General features: G+C 38.9%; 1 protein-coding gene across 2 annotated transcripts in view; it reads left to right on the forward strand.

The window, feature by feature from the left end:
- Positions 1–2,570: 2,570 nt before the first annotated feature.
- Positions 2,571–19,904, forward strand: part of LOC123242776 (U2 snRNP associated SURP domain containing) — a 73,415-nt gene continuing 56,081 nt past the window's right edge. For both annotated transcript variants that reach the window (XM_044670841.1, XM_044670842.1), the window contains exon 1: positions 2,571–2,863. In XM_044670841.1, coding sequence (XP_044526776.1) covers positions 2,603–2,863 — 261 coding nt within the window. In that variant the 5' untranslated portion in view covers positions 2,571–2,602. The remainder of the gene's footprint in view (positions 2,864–19,904) is intronic.

A 19,904-nucleotide genomic window follows, 5' to 3' on the forward strand; every position in this document is an offset into this window, starting at 1 on the left:
GCCTCTTTGTCTAAGGTCTCCAGAGCCAGGGGGAGGGAAAAGTTCAGTCTGCTGCTCTAGGATTCCTTAGGGGAGAAGTAACTCTTAGGGTAGGAATTTGAAGAGAATGAAACAATGGTGAAACAGATGTGGGCCATAGGAGAGACTCGGGGGAGACCATAGCTGTTTGGAGGTCCCAATCTAGGCTTTTTGACTTTGTGGGATTGAAAAGAAAAGGGAAGCAAATTCAAGGTACAAAAGAAATGACAGGGTGTGGTGCCTGGTTGGATATGAGAAGAAGAGAATAAAACATTACTACTAAGTGGTTTCAAGCTTAGGAACTTGGAAGAAAGCCCCAGAAAAGCCTGAAATATATAGTTTTCCTTATAAATAAAATGAGGGTACCAGATGAGAAAATATGGGATTCCTATGACTACCTTCAATTTAGGGCATGAGAAAGGAGGCCATTTAAGTAATTTTCTGGATCATTGGTCAGGGATAAAGACATAGATTTGTCTACCCAAACAGCAAAGCATTTAAAAAAATTTTACATATGTTATACATCCATATATATCCATATATACTTTTACAATTATCACCTCTTCCCTCGATTAAAAAAACAACCAATTAATCGTGTGATCTTGGGCAAGGCTCTTCACTCCTCAGTTTTCATTTATAAAATGGAGATATTAATACATGCGAAATCTTTTTTCCTCCACTGAACTGTGAAGAAAGCATCTTATAAACCCTAAAGGCATAGATGAAATACAAGAAGGGCCCTCAGAGATCATCTTGGCCAAAATCCCCATTTTACAGAAGAAAATCAGATCTAGGAAAAGTTGTGAATAACCTGAAAGGAGACAGTAAGTATGTCTGTAAAATGCGGGGCTAAATGAGTTCTCAAATCAGTCAATCGATAAAAGCATTTATATAAACACCTACTTATGCATATCCGAAAGTACCAAGTATATAAAGAAAGGCAAAATATAAACCTTCCTTTTGGGGGGCATACTAATGGGGAGACAACAAGCAAATAAATATGTAGGAACTGGTTATATATAGGATAAATAGGAAATAATTAACAGAAGGCAGGCAACAGGGATTAAAAGGGATTGGGATAGGCTTCCTGCAGAAGGAAGGATTTTGGTTGGGATTTGAAGGAAGCTGGGATAGCAGAAGTGAGGAGGACAAAAGCATTCAGGACATAGGCAACATTCAGAGAAAATGCCTGGAAACGGGAGATACGATAGAGCTCCAGAACTGGAGATGGGAAGGTCCTGGGTTCAAACTGGACCTCAGACTCTTCCTAGCTGTGTGACCCTGGGTAAGTCACTTAACCCCGTTACCTAGACCTTGCTACTTGGTATCAATTCTAAAATAGAAAGTAAGAGTTACGGAAAAAAGTATAAGGGAAAGGGAGGACTGGAGGTTTTGGTCAGGCTCAATTTAAGATAATTAAAATATTAAGATGTCTTCTGGACATCTAGATATCTGAAAGGCAGTTGGAGATTGTCAGCAGAGAGATTGAGGCAGAAGAAGTAGATGTGGTTATTGTCAGCACAGAGATGATAATTAAATCGGTGGGAGCTGATGAATCCAAGTGAAGTAGTATAGAGGGACAAAAGAAGAGGGACCAACCAGGGCCTAATCCTTCCTGGTCTAGACTCCATTTGCTAAGTACCTAGGCATGCAAGGAACATGTGCTAGCCTCTGGGGATGCAAAACTAATCTCTGACATTTAATATTACTTTTAGAGGATGTAAAACACTTCATCTCATTAAGAATAGCACAAGTCAATAATGCTGGCCATTGACTTGGCATTTGTATACTTGTCGCCCCCCCCCCCCCCCCCCCCCCCACATATTTTGATAAATGTCTTTCCTTTCTTTTCTTAAATCTTAACTTCCTGTCCTAGAATCAATACAATATATTGCTTCCAAGGTAGAAGAGCAACAATGACTGGGCAATGGGGTTAAAGTGATCCTGGGGTCACATGGCTAGGAAGTGTATGAAGTCCGAACTGAGCCTAGGATCTTCTGTCTCCAGTCCTGGCGCTCTATCCACTGAGCACCTTATCTGCTCCCAGTAGATGTCTATCAATATTAATTGGTTTCCTTTGCAATCCTCCATTTTATTTGATGCATTTCCAGATATAATTTGGAAGGGAGTTTGCATTATGCTCCCCCAGGCTGCCCTAAGAGTCCACGACACAAAGACAGATTAAGAACCCTTCCTTTCAGGAATGTGATCATCCCCATTTTACTGAAAGGGAACGGAGGCTATACTTTTTTAAATGATTAAGAACACAATTTGAACTCAGCCTCCCCTCCCCCCACCTCGCTTGCTATTCACGAGTCCAAATGGTTACTCCATAGCCCGGATGTTCCTTCCCGCCCCTTCCTAAAACGCCAAATCGCTTTAATTCGCTTTATTTTTAAAGACTAATTAGAGAGTGCCCTGCTCCAAGCTTTGCCCCGACTCCGGGAGCGCCGCTGGGGGGCGCCTAAGGAAGGGGACGTGTCCTGGCCTCATTGCGCCGAGTCCAGCACAGGCGCGCGCACCAAGCCCCGCCCCAATCCAGGCGCCCCCCCCCCCCAATGGGCGTCCGGAAGGCGGGTTCGGAATGCACGTGACGTCCGACCGTCTACATCTTTCCCGGCCTTCGGTGGGGGAGGGGGAAGCGAGGGACCTTCTGCAGTTCGCCCTCTCGGCTCGCTTTCTCGACTATCGGCTTTTTTACCCTGCAGACGCTTCTGGCGGGCCCCCGACGACGATCTGCACGCACGGTCGGCGCTCGACTCACTCCTGCTGCTGCCGCCGAGGAGGGGCAGGACGCAAGATGGCGGACAAAACGCCAGGCGGCTCGCAGAAATCCAGTTCAAAGGTAATTTCCGAGGGGGCTTCGTGGGTCGGGCGGGGGCGGAGGGGCACCCGGGTAGCGGGGGAGAATGAAGGCGATGGGCGCCCGCCGCAGGGGCTCAGGCCGACAGGTTAGGTCGGGCCCGGCCGGGGGCGGGGCGCCGCCGCGCCGTGGTGCGCAGGCTGTGAGGCCTGAGCTCTCTCTGCAGTCCAGCCGTGGTGGCGGCGCTGAGGGCGGGCGGAGGAGCGCGGCCTGGCGCGCCGAGAGCTAGCCCAGGATCCGGGGTGAGGGCGAGGCGTTCGCCCGCCGTCAGCGCCGCCGTCACCGCTTGCTCTTGGCGGGAGGCCCAAGCTCCGAGGCTCCCAGGGCGGCGGGGTCAGCGTCCGGGGGACGCGGGAATTCCTCCTCCTAGGTTTGGGCTGCCTGAGGCGCGTAACTGGGTGGAAAGCCTCGGAGGGCTGGTGTGAGGTTTCGGCGCCGAGGCTCAGGCCCAGGCGCGCCGGCACCTCTAGTCCTGGGCCGCTCCTGGGTCACGCCGGAGTTGGTTTTGCACGTGGGCCAATTAGCAAGACCGTTAGTCCCTCCCCGGGGTGCTCTGCGGAGGAGCGGCGTGGGAAGGCTGCCCGCCGCCTCCCGTGGCGTCTTTGAGTCTAGCTGGACTGGGCCTGGGGGCTCACGAGCAGCCGAGGCCCGGGCACCACCTCCCTCCCAAGGTCACCCAGGTAGAAAGGAGCAGAACTGGCCTTCTCTTTACCACCCGAGACTTCAGACCCCCAACCCAGCGCCCAGGCCTAATCGTGTGCACGAAAGCCTCGTTTACCACTTTTTAAGAGCTGTGAATGGGAGAAGGCATCGAGCCTTTTGTAAACGGCTACTATGTCCGTATCACAGGGCTAGACCCTTTACAAATATTACCTCATTTTAAGTCGTCAACAACGTCTCAGTCAAAGCATTGGATTAACTCCCAAGTCTCTGATTAGTTCTCACCAGTAATTTGGTTTTTCAGTAAAGGTGAGAAATGCTTGTTGTTATGAAATATTTGGGAAACATTTTGAGAAGCAACTCCTTAATGCATATTAAGAAAACAACCAAATATAATCTGTTTTTCATAATCAATACTAAGTGTCAGTTCCAAATTAAAAGAACTGTAAGAAGGCTGTGGGTTCAGATTTGGTTTCAGACACTTCCTAGCTGTGTGACCCTAAGCAAGTCACTTGACCCCTATTGCTTAACCCATGGCTCTTCTGCCTTGTAACCAGTATACAATCTTTATTCTAAGAAGTAAAGATTAAAAAAAAAAATCATTGAGCTGGAGGGGAACTTGGGTATCATCTCCAACCCCTTCATTTGCAGAGTAGCAGACTGAGGCCCAGAAAGACCAGTCAAGGTCACAGGTAAATAAGTGGCTGAGGCAGAATTCAATCCCAGACTTCAGCTTCAAAGAGAATTGGATTTTACTTGTTTATTTACCTCAGTACCCTTTTGCTTCTAAAGGAGGGGGGGGGGGGAGAATGATGTTATTGGTTCTGCGATATAGGTGGTAATTTTTGGTTTTACTGTCTGGGCCTTTTAACATAATTGTATGCAGTGGCAATCTCATATTTACTCGTAGTGACTATATTTCTGAAACTTTGCCACATCCCTACTGTAATCTATATTATAAATCAGATTATATCGCCACAATTCTTTACAGTATCCCAGTAATTTTAATTGTTTATTTTGAAACCTGACATCTCAAAATAACAGCTAGAACTTAATTCTAAACAGTTATCACAGTATCCCCTTATTAATTGTGAGGGGGTGGGGGGGTGGGAGGGAAGGAGATAAGTCCTTGAAGGGAGTGGCTGTTTTTGCCTTTTGCTGGAGTATATTAATTAAGTTCTAGCTGTTATTTTGAGATGTCAGGTTTCAAAATAAACTAAATCAAAACTAGAATATTGTAAAAACTAATTAGATTTCCTCTTGGTCTCCATTGGTCATAATTGGTCAAACTAGGAAGAGGTAATTTCTGAAAACATTTAACAATGCTAAAAATCTTTCTTTTTTTAAAAATGTGTTTATGTGATGTTGACAGTGGAAATTATTTGAGTATGCCCTATTTCCCATAGTTGTAAAAATTGGGAAACAACAAATAATTTTCTCTTACCTATTGAGTAACTGCTTAACATATTTCTTCATGTGTGAAAACATTAACTTTAAAGCCTCTTCCACCTCTACTGTTTTCTGATTTTATATTGATATTCTCCCATTCTTCTGAAAATTGTAGAGTAACATGCATGAACCATCATATCTTCCTTTGATATTTTCTTTCCTTCATAATCAGGCTACACCTGCCTTTGCTCATTTTTTTTTTTTTTTTTTTTTGGTCTTTAGCTGTCTGAAGAGGAGAGCTGGTTATAGCTTTGGGGTCATCTCTTTGCAGAAAATGCCCAGGTTTACATATTTAGCCCCGGACTCTCTTCAGAACTTCTGTTCCATGTCATTAGATCCTGATTGGACATTTCTAAGTGGATGTCTTGTAGAGACATCTCAAACTTAACATATTTAGAACAAAGCTCATCATCTTTCCCCCCGAATTCACCTATCCCTCTTTTGAACATAAATACAGAAGTATTTATACAAAAATACTTCTGTTGTGCTTATTAACATCTTTCCATTTACCCAGCTTCTTTACTTTGGTATCATCCTCAACTCCTTACTCAACTTTTACCCAGTGAATCACTAGAGCTTATCATTTCAGACTCCATGACATCTCCTACATCTCTATCTGCTTCTTTCTTCTTAAAGCCCAGGTTCTCATTCCGTCTTTCTTAGACTCCTAATTTTTTTCCCTCTCAGGTCTTCTTCTCTCATACATATTGTTCCATATCATCATATACATCATAATCAGCTTACTTCTTCACCCTCTTTCTGAGTATATTCCTTCTGTCTCCTACTTCCTACTACTAAGAGTAATTTTTGAGAATTAGAAATCCTCTTTCCATGTAGACTTATAAACATTTTTACCTTAATGAGTCCCTTAAATTTTCTCTTTCTTATTTACCTTTTTGAGCTCCTCTTGGGTCTTGTGTTTGGACTTCCAATTTTTTGTTTAGGTCTGGCTTATTCCTCAGGAATGCTTTGAAATCTTCTATCTTATTAAATGTCCATTCCCCAGTTTTGCTGGATAGGTGACTGAGTTGTAAACCCAAATCTTTTGCCTTCCTGAATATCATATTCCATGCCTTTCGATCCTTTAATGTAGAAGCTACCAGGTCCTGGGTGATCCTGATTGTAGCTCCATGGTATTTGAATGGTTTCTTTCTGACTATTTGAAGTATTTTTTCCTTGACTTGGTGGCTCTTGAATTTAGCTATTATATTCCTGGAGGTTGTCATTTGAGGATTTCTTTCTGGAGGTGATCTGTGAATTCTTTCTATTTCAATTTTATTTTCTTGTTTGAGGATCTCTGGGCAGTTATCTTTGATAATTTCTTATAATATGATGTCCAAGGTTTTTTCTTGATCGTGGCTTTCCTTCCCTTCATTCCGTGGTTGGAATTCTCAGCTCTTTTGAGACAGCCTGAGTGTTATCCTACATTAAATATATAATTTTCTAATTTCCTCCCAACACAGGTAGTCCAATAATTCTCAAATGTCTCTCCTAGATCTATTTTCTAGGTCAGTTGTTTTTTCAATAAGACATTTCATTTTTTCTTCTTTTTTTTTTTCATTCCTTTGATTCTGCTTTATTGTTTCTTGAGTTCTCATGAAATCATAAGTTTCTGGGTAGTCAATTCTGATTTTTAAGGCCTGGTTTTCCTCTGTCAGTTTATGGTTCTCCTTTTTCAATTGGCCCATTTCTTCTTGCATCACTTTCATGTAAGTAAGCAAGAATGTAAGATCTTTTAGGGTTATTTTGTTTTATCCCCAGCCTAAGCTTGCTTATTTATTTTTAAACAGACTGTTACCTTCTCTCATGGAATGGATACTAAGTATCCAAGAAAAGCAAATGAGATTAAGTGACTTGCCAGAGTCGTGCAGCTAGGAAGTGTCTAAGGTCAAATTTGAATCCAGGACCTCCCATCTCCAGGTCTGGCTCTCTATCCACTGAGCAACCCAGCTGCCCCAATAGTATTTATTGATTGATAATAGTAGGTATGGATTTTTAGCCAGTCAAATGTTTAGAGTATTACTATCTTCCTTAGAATTGACTTCCCAAAATTCACCAGTTCAGAAATCATTAGGACCTGTGAGCATTTCCTTATTTTGCTAAAGCTAGGTGAAGTTAGTTTTTGTTTATATCATCCCTTCCCTTTAGTGAAGTGTTTATATGGTAAGTAAGTAGCCCTAGATTACTGTGGAGTCCTTGGAGCTGTTTGCTTTTTTCTATATCCTCACTAAACATTGGAAGAGAAGGAACAAAAGACATTGAAGGTTTCCATTGGTTGAATACAACAATTGATCCTAACTTTTGTAGATTGATGGAAATCCTTGATTCATTTATCTTGAAAACAAAGACCCACTCTAGCCAATGTCTGCTTAGTGTGTTTTGCAATTGCAAATTTACAAGGCTAGCAAAGGAGACAAATATGCCTCATGTTCTCTTTTCAAAAGTAAAACCATGAAAAAACCTCTTGAAAAGCAGGTTTTTGTATGTTGTCAGGATTTAGTTTAACATTTTATATTCTGACTGTGAATTTAGTAGTGCACATAAATGGACGTATCTGGCATATAAGATGCCCTTAAGAAATGCTTGTCAGTGTTTCCTTTTGCTAAAAGACTTAAGACAAAATTTCAAGAGAAACAGCTAAGCTCAAAGCTTCCTGATTAGACTTTTTTTAGAGGCATGAAATTCTCTGTCATAATTGACATTCTTAACCACATCTGTGTAAGATGGCTCCATGGCTCCGGGATGCGCTAGGCTCCTCCACTGCCGCTGTCATTTGAAGTTGTCTTGCTGTTCCAATGTTAGGAATTTTCACCACTGGTCTAGTGGCTGTAACTGCTCGTGTCATTCACTAATGGACTATAGATCTTTATTCCTGTTGCTTCTTCTACAAAGTGTGACATTCTCTTCTCTATAACATGTAATAGAAAGCCTCAGATGAAGGAGCAGGAACATAGGAGCCAGGAAGATTTGGCTTCAAGCCTTACCTTTGCCACATACTGGCTGTGCAACTTGGGACTGGTCAAATTGAACTCCTCTGTCCTCTAGGCAACTCTATGGAGACTCCCAACCTGGGTTTTTTGGACCAATTTCAGGGGGTCCATGAACTTGTATGAGAAAACATTTTACAATAAAATTTTTTTGGTATTCATATTCACAAACAAAATGCATACAATAAATATTCATTTTGAAAACATTTAAAGAAGAGTATGTAAGGTTCAGATTTCCAGAAGAAAGTAGATACGAAAGTAGGTGTAGGGAATGTTGTACGTGTCTTGGGAAAGGATGTCATTGCTAAAATAAAGTTGTGGGATGGAGTTGATCTTGGACTTGAAGAGACTGGAAAGATTTTGGAATAGCTGCTAAGCCAAATGGGATAGGTAGTCAACAAAAGAGGAAAGGTACCACCTGAAGACAGACAGCATGATTTGTAGTAGACTGACCTTTTTTTCTTTTTTTAGTATCATGATCACTTTCCACCTTCCCATGAAAATAAAAGATCTTTAAAAAGAGAGAAGTATCATGTGTGTATGTAAGCATGCTACACACATATACATATATACAGAGTATGTGCACATATATTTACACAGACATTTATACAAGATACAATATAGTTACAAAGTAACCTTGGGGGAAGGCACTAGCACCTAGGCAGAGACACCAGGAAAAGTCTCATTTAGAAGGGGGTGCTTGAGCTGAGTCCTTTTTAAAAAAAAAAGTCATATTTTTATTTCATGATATATTTCCCAATTATTGAATTTTTTTAAACATTCATTTTTAAAAATTCGAGTTCCAAATTCTCTCTCTTTTCTCCTAACCCTTTCCAGCCCATTGAGAAAGCAAGTAGTATGATACCTTGAGCTGAGCCTTGAAGGAAACCAGGGACTCTTTAAGATGGTAAATCTGAGGAGGGAGAACATTTCAGATGTGGGGAAAGCTAGTGCAAAGAGACAAGGATGGGGGAAATGGAATGTCATGTACACAGAGCAGCAAGTTAAGTGTGTGAAGAGAGGGGAGTAATGTGAAAGCAGACCAGGAATGGGCCAGTATGTGAAGTGTTTTGAATGACAGAGAAGCAAATACATTGACAGAAAATAAAGTGATAGCTTGACTATATGGGCACAGATAGGTTGGGACTTATAGCTAGGGAGTAGTGTGAACAGCAAGATTCACACTCAGGTCTTCCTGACTACAAGTTCAGCAATCTACTTCTAACTGTGCCATTTAGTTGCCTAGAACAAAGGTCATGTGCTTCTGAGCAAAATATAACAAGTAGATGGTCCAAGGCCTCCATGGGTATTCTTGAAATGTAAAAAGGCTTAGAGGAAGTCCTTCAGTATATATGTCACCTCTAAAGGACATATGAAAGAATATGGTCAAAAAACAGAATGAGAAAGGGTGAATAGGTTGTAATCTGTGGAGAGAATACGTGCATTCATACATTTAACAGCATTTATTTAATCTTGAATCTCCGTGTAGCTTTTGGCATGCTCATTCACCCTTTTCTTGACACCTCAATTATTTTGCCACAAACTTCACCATGCTCCAGTCTGTCTTCTACTTCACCTATCAAAATAATCTTCCTTAAGCACAAGTCTCACCATGCCCTCTAACTTCTCAGTCATACTCAGTTAAACTCATTAAAAACCATTTTCAGGATCAAGTGTTAAAACCCCTTTGGACTTTTAAAACCCTTCATAACCTGGCCCTTCCCTACCTTTTCAGTCTTCTTATACTTAAAATTCTCCTGTGCATTTTGATCCAGTGACACTGTTCTCCAAGCTATTTGTTCCTCACATGAGATACTCCATTTCCAGATTCTGGGTATTTTCAGTAGCTTTAAATGCTCTTCTTCATTTATCTCCATTTCCAAGCTTCCCTGTCTTGCTTCAAGCCCCAGCTATAAAATACCTCATTCTACAGGAAGCCTTTCCTGTTCTTTCTTAATTTTAATGCCTTGCTTTTTATTTATTTCCAATTTTTCCTGGGTGTAGCTCATTTGTACATAGTTGTTTATATCTTCTCTCCCTCTCTAGAACATGAGTTCCTTTGTAGTGCCAGTTCTTAACATAGTACCCTGCACATAGTAGGCACTTTAGGCTTTCCCTTCCTTTCTCCATCCCCAGAGGTTGTTAGTAACATGTTTTTAAGTTCTCTGGAATCACGATTTGCTGTTGTATAGATCAGAGTTAATTATGTCTTTCAAAGTTTTGTCTTTACAAATGTTGTTCTTGTTAAATTGTTTACCTAATTCTTGCATTCCATTGATGTCGGTTCATAAAAGTTTAGATGGTTTCTCTGAAACATCTCCTTTCACACACCCCCCCCCCCCTTTTTAAAACACTTATTGGTTCTAAGGCAGTAAGGCCTAAACAATGATGGTAAAGTGGCTTGCCAAATGTCAAACAGCTAGGAAGTGTCTGAGGTCAAATTTGAACACAGGACCTTCCATCTCTAGGCCTGGCTCTCAATCGACTGAACTGCCTAACTGCCTATTCCCCTTTCATTTTACAACATAATCAGCATATTTTTAAATGCACAAAATGAAATACATGGAATTACAAAGGAAACCAATGATGCTGAAATACTGTTACCAAAATATTAAAACAATAGGTTCCTTCTTCATACATATTTAGAGTTTCAAATTAGTATGCCACTTATGATTCTCTCATTATTTTGACTTGAGAAAATGGAAACCAAATAAGAGCTGAGCAGTTTTATCTTTTTTCCCCATTGAAAATTATAATGATCTTTCCCACCCTGAAAAGTTGTTCTGGTTTCTCTATCTTTTCCCCAGTATAGATGAAGAATACCCTCCAAATCTTTTTTTGGTACATTACTCAGAATTCTCCTGCTTGTAACACAGGAATGCTTAAAGAGAAAAAATAATTGATAGGCAGCTTTTCTTGAATTGTGCTTTCCCATAGATATATTCCCTAACCTTACCTTTTCCCACCTTGGGATTGAAGTCACCAAATAGAAGACTATTTATAGATTTGATTTAGAATGTTTTATCATATTCTTTGTAGAATTTTTCCACTTTGTTCTCTCAGTAACTAACTTTGGTACATAAGTTGCAATTTTCTTTTTATGGTGGTATTTTTACAAGTGCTTATTAATATTGTAATACGTAGTGATCCTATGAAAACAATGTTTTTTGCTCCCTTTGGGGTGTACTTTCAGACTTTCTCTGACTTTCTTTTTTCACAATTCCAAAGACTATATCCTTCCTTCTACAGCTTCCTTCTTCTGGTTTATTTTTTTATGACAAGAATATCAAGATATGATTCATCTCTAGAAATAAGTGCACTCTTTGGATGAGGATCTCATTTTCAGAGTTCCAGTAGTCAAGGTTTATTGTTAGTCTAATAAAAACACTTTGCAATTCTGAGAATCCTTTTCCTCCCCTGCTATGGCTACTGTGGCCAACAGATTGGGTGGATCACTCTCCTAGTAAGTTTAGGAGAAATCTGGGTATTAAAGTTCTGGTCTCTGTCATTGCAGAGTCTTTCTGTATTAATGAAATGTCCCGATTATTTGGGGATGGGAGAAGCTTTCCTTTCAACTAATCTGAGCTCTTTCAAGCTTTAGTATTTTTGGTACTTCTTAGAAGACTGTACCATGGTTTTTTAATTCATTCCTAGATGCAGAGGCATTTGATAGGAGGTACTGATGAGAAATCACTCATGATTCATAGTTGCTGACATTGCCTTTTTAGCAAAAAAAAAAATACTTTGAACTTTTTATCCTCATGCATTTGGTTTCTAGTCCCTTGATCTTGAGAATTTATCCTTCATTGTGTTAATATTTATGTTGGCAACTGCAAGACTTTTTTTTTTTTTTTGGTGTATTTTTTCTGGTCTAGCTACTCTTCACAAATTTATCCTAAATATTATTACTATGTATCAGCTTAATATATGTTGCTGAGGTGTTAGATTTCAAATGTGATAGTTACTATTACTGATGAAGATTGAAGAATAGTTATTTTTAGAACCTTAAGAGTAAATCGGGCCCATTTTGCATCCTTTTTTTATCCTCAGTTTCATTTATAAACACTGGTTTATTTGGTTCTTACGATAAATTTTTTCCTTTTATAGCTCATCTTTTCCTTTGCTGTTTTTTGTTTGGAGAAGTAAAAATTGTAATGTTTCAATAATATCCTTCATATTAGTATTTGCAGTTTTGTCTTGCCTACATAGCCTCCCCATTTGCTGGCTGAGGTGATTTTTTTTTAAAAATTCTCTTGCTCTCTTGTTTCTGTTAGTCATTTTGTTAAACTCTTAAGAAAAGGTAAGTCAATATTTCCTTCATTTCCAATTTTTCAGGATCTACAGTTTGTTAAATAGATTAGGCTAAAGCTTTCATAAGTGCACCATTTTTTTCTTTATAATTTGGAGTTGGTTTTAATGATATGACTTGAATTCATGGATAGTTGATGGGAAATTATTTTCATCATCGTTAACCAATTGTACTCTGTCTCTTAAACTTTAGTCAATTTAATTTTCTGTGAACTTCTTTGGTATTTGCTGTCGGGCCCCTTCTAACTTTTTTTAAAGAATGGCTTCATTGGGAACAGTGACTATTAATCAATGGAATGCTGAACAAATCATATGTTAATGTAAGGAAATATTATTGGGCTTTAGGAAATGACAAAGGGGATGGGTTCAGAGAAACCTGAGATTTTTATGAACTGATACAGAAAGTGAGCAGAACTAAGAAAACAATTTATGAAATTACTTCAATATTGTGAAAAACACTTGACCAAAAAAGAACTCTCTTCATTGTAACTACTATAACTTCAGAAGACTGAAGAATACTTCTAACCTCCTGGCAGAAAGGTGATGGATTAGTCGTGCAAAATGGGAAACTTATTTTCAGACATTGTCACTGTGTGGATCTGTTATAAGAGAGGACTTTTATATTTAGGCTGGGGTTAGAGTTATGTAGGGGTGAGGGAGTAAATTTTTCAGTCAATAATATTGATTGATTCAGCATGGTTGGCAAATGATAAGTATTTATATTAATAGTAGTAATGGTAATGGACTAGAGCTACTGAATGAGAAGTAATTTTCCAGACAGTCAGTGTACAGATTTATGTTTACATATGTATACTTCTTTCTTTTTAAATTTAATTATAAATTTTTATTCCAAATTTTATAAAACCAAATAAAATAAGCGTTTCCATATACAAAGACAATGACTACAGAAATTAAATCACAAATCTCTCAATGTTTAACTTACTTGCTCCTTGCTTCCTACCTACATAATAAAACCCATTCAGAAGTATCCTGTTCTCCCCCTCCCCAGCATTACGTCTGGGAGGAGGGACATTTTCATACAAATTAAGTCTTTGATATTTTCATCTTTCAGTTCACTAGCTGGAAGTAACAGTCACAATTTATTCTTCCAGTATTAATTCTGTGGCTGTGGATGATGTTCTTTTGGTTCTAATCATTTCACTGCTCATTATTTCATAAGTCCTTTTCAAGTTTTTAAAAAATTAGCCTGCTCATCATATCTTATGGTGCAGTAGCATCCCATCATAATCATATATCACAATTTGTTTAGCCATTCTCCAATTGATGGACATCTCCTTAATTTCCAATTCATTGCCACCACAAAGAGATGTTAGAAATATTTTGGAACATATGGGTTCTTTTCCATTTTCCCTGAAACAGACCCAGCAATGTTACCTAGTTTTATAACTGAGTGTAATTACAAATTGCTCTCCAAAATAGTTGGATCAGTTCACAGCTCCACTAGCAGTATATTAGTGTTTACATTTTTCCTTATACCTTTTTGCTGTGTCATTTTAGCCAATCTGATGACTGTAAGATGCTATTTCAGAATTGTTTTGGTTTGCATTTCTCTAATCAGTGATTTAGAGCATTTTTTCCATATACCTGTATATGGCTTTGATTTCTTTACCTGAAAATTGCCTGTTCATTTCTTTGCCCATTAATCATTTGGGAGAATGGCTCTTACTTTTATAAATCTGGTAAAGTTCTCAGTACATTTTAGATATGAAACCTATATCTGAGAGGCTGTCTATAACCCCACCCCCCCACTTTCTGCTTTTCTTCCTTCTAGTCTTGGCAATATTTGTTTTGTTTGTACAAAACTTTTTTCAATTTAATGTATCATTATACATTTTACATTTCACAATGTTCTTCATCTCTTTTTGACTTATCAATTCCTCTTCTATCCATAAATCTGATGGATAATAAATTCCTTTTTCCTCTAATTTACTTGAGATAATTTCCTTTTATGTCTAGATTAGTGACCCCAAACCTTTTACAGATGGAGTGCTGCATGGCCCCCCCCCCATGCCCCTCCTCCCACCACATGTTGGGTATGCCCCTCAAACTGGGGTGGGGTGGGTAGGAAGGCCTTACCCTATACCAGGGAGAGAGAAAGGGCTCCCATTGGGCTGCTGGATAAGAGGGGAGGGTGAAGTGAGGAATTTCCTCTGTGAGTGTAAAGAGGGGTAGGGGAGTAGCCTGAGGGCTCTGCTCCCCTCCAGATCTGCCACCAGTGAGCCCNTATGAGATAGCACTTGAGCAGAAAATGCTAGATGAACTTGAAGTCTGAAGCCCTGGTTTTTCACTCACTATCTGCATGAGTTCAGGTCATTTTCTTTGGGAAGAGAAGAAACCTTCATTTTTAGTGCTCCCAATGAAGCATCATCATTGATGCTTTTACTCCCTCAGTAATGAATCAGGATGATGTGGTTTCCAATCTCTCCTCAGTTGTTACTAGTTGTGTGATTCTGGCCAGGTCACTTTAAAACCATTCTTATATTCATCTGTAAGAGTAATTAATTACCGTACCTTTTTGAAAGGATCAGATGGAATAATGTATGTTTTTATATGCAAAAAACATAAAAGTTATATTTTGTTTACTTTTATATATATTATATATGCTTATATATATATATACTTATATATATTTATATATATATACACACTTTAATTCTATGGAGAACACTATATATATATATATGAGTGTATATATATATATAAAGTTCATCCAGAGTAGAAATGGTTTCCTTTTGGTCTTTCTATGGAAAAGAAAAGGCTTTTTGATTTCTTCTTCTTTTTTTTTTTTTTTTTTTTTAAGATTAAAGTTGTGAAGCTTACTTTACAATCTCAAAGCCTTTTGGCTTTACTCATTTTCCAGCATACTTTTCCCCTTTTCCCACTGTTTTTGCATTGAAATGACCCAGTACTAATTTGGTTTGGATGATCTTGGCAATATCTTCCCAGAATTGCTGTACTACTTGTTACTTTGAAAAAATGTTGGTAAATATGACAAAACTATCTTGATGGTGGGTCTCTTTTTTATGTTAATCATGAACACAGACTTCAATATGAGATGACCAGATGTTTCATAGTCTATTTCTTTTTTTTTTTTTTTTTTTTTTTTTTTTTTAATTTTTTAAACCCTTAACTTCTGTGTATTGACTTATAGGTGGAAGATTGGTAAGGGTAGGCAATGGGGATCAAGTGACTTGCCCAGGGTCACACAGCTGGGAAGTGTCTGAGGCCGGATTTGAACCTAGGGCCTCCTGTCTCTAGGCCTGACTCAATCCACTGAGCTACCCAGCTGCCCCCTCATAGACTATTTCTTGTTACCTTTAGTAAACAATGAAATCAGAACCTTCATTTGCTTCTCTGAGTAGGAGTGACTGAACTGTACTCTGTTAGTTAACTACCCTTCCTTTTGTTTGGTAGTTAGTCCATTTGTCTTAGCATTACAATTCCAAGGTCTGTCTTCAGTCATTTTCTTACATTTTGGCTTTTATCCAACTTTAACAGAACTATTTTAAACAAACTTCTTTTGTAGGTTACTTGTGTTTCCTTTTAATTAAAAATTAAATTCTTATTTTGGCCCCTAATCTATTTTTCCCTTTAAAATTTTGAAATTCTTTTTCTTTCCCCCTCCTTTTCTTGGAAGCACCCTTTGGAAACCTTTAGTGACTTGGCTAATATATGAGGACTTAACATTTGTAAGTGTAAAACAAGTCTCAGAAGCTCACACATTTTTAACAAAGTGGTTTATCTTTAGAAATAAAAAAGTTTTAAGTAGTTGCCACAGTGAGGATGCCAGAAGAGCTCAGAAACAATATCATTGCTTGTTCTTTTTGTTTAGGTGGTGACATTTAGTATTCGACATATCTAGCAGCTTTGATCTCACTGAATACATTATGCATGCTACACAAACTAGGCTTCTGACTACTTTATAAGTCTTGATTTCTGTCATATCTTAAGTCCCAAACAGTCTTTTCCTATGTATTTTTTGCCCCCTCTGTACTAAACAGCAACATGTTCAGTTTGGGGGAGTTTGTCAGATTCTTTATAGACTTTCTATTCTACTTCATCCTGTACAACAGAAGGAAAAACACATATGCTCCTGTGTAATTTTTTTTTTTTGCTTATATTTGTCCTGAGTAAAAGGTGAGGATTATCAGTCGCCAGATCTGATGACCTTTTGTCATTTGTCATCTTTTCCTCTTTCGTGCACTTTCTTAACTCAAACAACTACTACTTTTATTTGTTGTTTCTTCTCATCTGTACTATTTCAAGCTACTTAGTCCAGCTGTTCTTGGTTTTTCTTAACCTCAGGTTGGCCTTGCCTACTCAGTAAATTCCTTGTTGCCTCTAAGATAAAATATAAACTCCTTTGTTTTTTAAACCCCTCATAGCTTTGCCCGAATTGCCCTTTCTATTTCCATGGAACTACTCCGTTTTCCTCATTCTACTACTGCTTAGCCCTAAGTGGTGGTTTTGCTATAGCTCTTCTTATACTTCATATAAGTGTTTTAAAATAAGAAAAAGATTCTGTGCAATGGAGATGAGGAGGAAAAGTGTTTAGGCACAGAGGATAGTTAGGGCAAAGGCAAAAAGCAAGATAAGGAGAAAGTAGAAGTTTTTAAAAAATGTTTGAGCCCTACCTTTGTCACTTTCTACAAAGAGGAAGCTTGCTATCAGTGGGTAGAATTCTGAGTCAGGGAGACCAGAGTTCAAATCTTACCTCAGAAACTTGGGCAAGCTAATCTTACTCTGAACCAGTTCTTGCAATTGTAAAATTGGGATAAATAATAGCATCTACTTAAATGGTTTAATATATTATTTTTAAAAGTTTTGTAAAGCTTAAAATGTGCTATAAATGCTAACTATTGTTTTTACCTGTGACTTATTACTACTGTCACTAGTACTACTGCTAGTTAGCCTCCACCTTACTCAACCTTTCTTGCTGTCTTAATTTCCTATTCCAGTGATGGGTAACCTTTTAAGATTGGTGTATCAAAATTCACCAAAAACCCAAGCATAACTTGAGTGGTGTGTCTTGCGGTATTTGTAGTTTAGATGTCAGAAATGTATAATTATAATATATAACTGTATTTAACAAACCAAAATAGGTAAATTAATATAGGTAGAATTGTCATCTATAGTGCACAGTGACTACACTACAGCAAATGTTTCATCCTCGTCATGCGGCCCCATATTTGTGTCATCAAAAATGGCTATGCGTATCAGTGCTGACATGTGTGTCATAGGCTTGCCATCACCGCCCTATTCTTTAAAATAAGGGGATTGTCAGAATAATATGTATGGCGAATTTTATGATAAAGTGTGGTAACCAACTGTGACTTTAGAGGGCTCGATCAATGAAGTATGTTCATATTTTCAGACATGGTCAATACGTTGATTTAATTTGCTTATTTCTACTTCCTTGATGAACGGAAGGTTTCCTTTTTTTATTTTTTATTTAGACTATTTTTCCATGGTTACATGATTCATGATTTTTCCCTCCCTTTTTCTCTTTTCCCTCCCAAAGCTGACAAGCCAGTTCCATTAGGTTATCCATGTTTCATTGTTCAAAACCTCTTGTTCATGAATAACCAATGTCTCATGTTGGGGTCTAAGGTGTAAGAAGACAAAGGGGAAGAGAGGGCACGTTATGAAGGATTTTGAATCTGAAACAGAATATTGTGTATTTCACCCTGGAGGAAATAAGTCATTAGAGTTTATTGAGTTAGGGGAGAGATGAGAGCCGCCTGCAATGGATGGTGCTGACATTGTCAGGAGAGAAAGGGATGGATTTGAATGATGCTACAAAAGATGACATTGACAAGCCTTGGCAACAGTTTGGATATAGGAGGTGAGAGACAGGGCCATAGAATTATTGCCTGCCTGCTCTAGAGAAATGGTAATTCTTAACTCAGTTCCTTTATTGATATTTTATTCTAGGCCAATGATGGCAAACCCATGGCATGGGTGCCAAAGATGGCATGCAGAATGCTCTCTGTGGATGCAGGACCCCCTCCCAAGAGTTCAGCACTAGAAAGGCAGAGGGACTTGGGTGGAGCTGCTTCTTCCCCCTCTATTGTGTCAGATGACATTTCCCCCATCGTCCCTCAGCCCAGCAGCCCAATGGGAGCCTACAGTGGGTAGGGGCTCATTGGCAGTAGAGCTGGAGGGGAGCAGAGCCCTTGGGCCATTCCCTTCCCCCTCTCTACACTCATTAAGGACATTCCTCATTTCACCCACCCCTCTGTCTAGCAGCCCAATGGGAGCCCTTTCTCCCTCCCCTGTGTAGGGGGAACAGGGCATAGTCAGCATGTTGCTGAGAGGGTCACAGCACTCCACTCTAAAAGGTTTGCCATCACTGTTCTAGGCTGTAATTAGTAAGGTCAGGAACACAGGTGTTTTAGCATTCGATTTGTCAAGAGAACAGTTCACAGACTAATTTTCACTACAAATATTCTTACTGTATATGCCAGCTTTCCTTTTGAGCATGGTTGTTAAGCCTAGAGGGAAGTTGTAGAATAGAACCAGGGACAGATAACAGTTTGGAAGAACAAAGTTGATTGAAGGTAAACTGCAGAGAAGAGAACTCTTCAACATTTTTTTTTAGTATTTTTGGCTAAATGTCCTGAAGGAAATAATTGTTTTTGTGCTAAAACCTTTCCAAATATTATCTCTCTTGATCTTCACAATAGCCCTATGAGGTAGGTGCTATTATTATTCTCTTACAATTTATAATTGAGGAAATCGAGGCAAACTGAAGTTAAGTGAACTGGCTGGAGTTACACTGGAAGCAAATGCCCAAGGGCAGATATCAACTCAGATCTTCCTGACTCCAGGCCCCCCAGTCCTCTATCCAGTGTACCACCTAGCTGCAACATTCTAGCTAAGTATGGTAAACCTCATCACTAGCTAGGTTGGCTGCACAGTGTTGAATTTTTTTAGGTCTAACAGTTCTGAGATATTATGTCATGAAGGGATTTATAGTCTGTATTGGTCAGGGGACTATCCGTGTGAATGAAATCATGAATTCTTTAAGAATGTACAGTATATACAAGAGACAGGTCCAGAAAAGTTCTGAAAATTTGATGAGAATCTCCATTAGGAAAAATCAGGTTTGTGGAGATAATGGCTCCTGAGTTTAGGCTTGAAGGAAGGGAAAGAACTTTTGACATAGAATATGTAAACTAGAGCTTTATATGAGATAAAACTGGAAAAAGGGTTGGAGTCAGATTTTGGAGAACTTTAAATTCCAAGTTATGGAGTTGTACTTTTCTTTATATGAAAGGCAGTTGCTAGCCACCTGAAAAATTTTAAAGTATGATTAATGTAAAAAGGCTTGTGTTAAGAAAATTAATGGCAAAATTATGAATTGCAAATCACAATGGGGGGAGAGGCTAACAGCAGAAAGATAATCTTAGAGAACTGTTAAAATAGTTGTAATTATAGGGACAATAAACAAAAAGGACATGTATTTGGTGAGATAAAATTGACTAGATTTTGCAAAATTGCTTGAATGGGGAAATTTGGGGAGAAGAAAGACCACTTGCAAGAGATTTGTTTTGGATATGTATATTAATTCAGATACCCCCTGATGGCTCCTGCCC

Source organism: Gracilinanus agilis, chromosome 3, assembly GCF_016433145.1.
Source record: "Gracilinanus agilis isolate LMUSP501 chromosome 3, AgileGrace, whole genome shotgun sequence".
Lineage (NCBI taxonomy): Eukaryota > Metazoa > Chordata > Mammalia > Didelphimorphia > Didelphidae > Gracilinanus > Gracilinanus agilis.